Source organism: Monosiga brevicollis, genomic scaffold (assembly GCF_000002865.3).
Source record: "Monosiga brevicollis MX1 MONBRscaffold_4 genomic scaffold, whole genome shotgun sequence".
Taxonomy (NCBI): Eukaryota; class Choanoflagellata; order Craspedida; family Salpingoecidae; genus Monosiga; species Monosiga brevicollis.
In genome coordinates this window covers 1,778,719-1,780,062 of record NW_001865041.1, presented here as the reverse complement: position 1 = coordinate 1,780,062, position 1,344 = coordinate 1,778,719, and the positions used below count along the sequence as shown (strand labels likewise).

The following is a 1,344-nucleotide window of genomic DNA, read 5'->3' as shown; positions in this document are numbered from 1 at the left end:
ATTTTTGGGGAAAAGGGTTTTTTCAAAAGGGGGGTTTTTTCCCGAAAAACCCCCCCCGGGGGAAAAAACCCCCCCCCCCCCCCCCCCCCCCCCCCCCCAGTCACATCGCTTTCCTTGACAGGCACCTCCCTCCTGCTTGGCGTCTTTCTCATATTCGTCTTGACTTCATTTTGGGCACAGGATCAAAAGACTACGCATGAAAAAGCATGTCTGCGCAAGATCCCGCAAGGCTTTTACCTTCGACACCCTCGCGTCCGAGCTACCCATGTCGCTTTTCGAAGTGATGGTGTATTGGACATGCCCCTCAACTTTGAAGCGACCTGTCGCCAGTATCTCGAGGTGGAGGGCTTGACGCCGTCTCGTTTGACCTGTCGCTTTTGCAACGAGCCCAACGAAGACGCCGTTGCCGCCGTTCTACACGAGCTCAAACACCTCTTTGCCACTTTTGAGGAGATTGTGCCGCGCGCGTCTCGATCCTCGTCCGAGACACCCGTGACAGCAGCCAGCGACCTCGATGCGGCTCGCGACATCCCCAGTCCCGACTTGGAGCCAGTCGACACAGACAACGACGATCTCGAAGGTGACATGGAGGAAGAGATGGACATTGGCCCTACTAAAGGCGCCCGCTCTCCAGATGTGAAACGTCCCAAGCCCCACCACGCCCGTACCAGCAAGAAAAAACTTGCAGCCAAGAGCAGCCGCCTGGGGCCCAGCAGCCCCCTGGCCAGTGCGGGCCTGATTAGCCACAACAGTCACGGTCCGGTTGCCAGCTTTGCATACAATGGCACGAACAACGGTGGTGGTCTCGGTCTCGGTCTCGGTCCTGGTCCTGGTCTTGGTCCCAGTCCTGGTCATGGCAAAGGTCCTGGTTATGGCAATGGTAACGAATTGCCCGTACCTTTGCCTCAGATGCATCCGGCCATGTGGTCGGCTGCCGTCATGAACTTTTGGCTTCAGAGTCAATCCCGTGGTCAGACCATTCCGTCGTCCCACGTACCTTCTTTTGGACCCGGAATGCCCTTTATGATGTCCGGGCCCACAGGGGTACCCATTCCGCTTCCCACCACCTTGGCAAGCCAGGGTGCCCCCATGGGCGACGACGCACACTCGCCTCAAACGACGCTGGCTTAGTTTCCCCGTCAGTGTTGTTGGGCTTATATGTGTGCTCGCGCGTCTAAACCCTAGCTTTATGTCCGTGTCCTTGTTTCTGTATGTCGTTGTCCTTTTTAGTTATCGGTCTTGACCTGCGTTGTGACTTGCTGCCATAATTCGCCGCTTTTACTTGTGTACTTGCGCAGCCAGGTCGAGGCTAGCTCTCAATCACCCCGAACCCGTGTTTTCTTC

The 1,344-nt window shown here is 56.7% G+C and overlaps 1 protein-coding gene across 1 annotated transcript in view; it reads left to right on the top strand.

The window, feature by feature from the left end:
• Positions 1-1,131, top strand: part of MONBRDRAFT_6519 (uncharacterized protein) — a gene marked incomplete at both ends in the record, with an annotated part of 4,842 nt that extends 3,711 nt beyond the window's left edge. Inside the window, one exon of the mRNA XM_001743975.1 lies at positions 181-1,131. Within this exon, the coding sequence (XP_001744027.1) occupies positions 181-1,131 (951 nt within the window). The remainder of the gene's footprint in view (positions 1-180) is intronic.
• Positions 1,132-1,344: the final 213 nt, after the last annotated feature.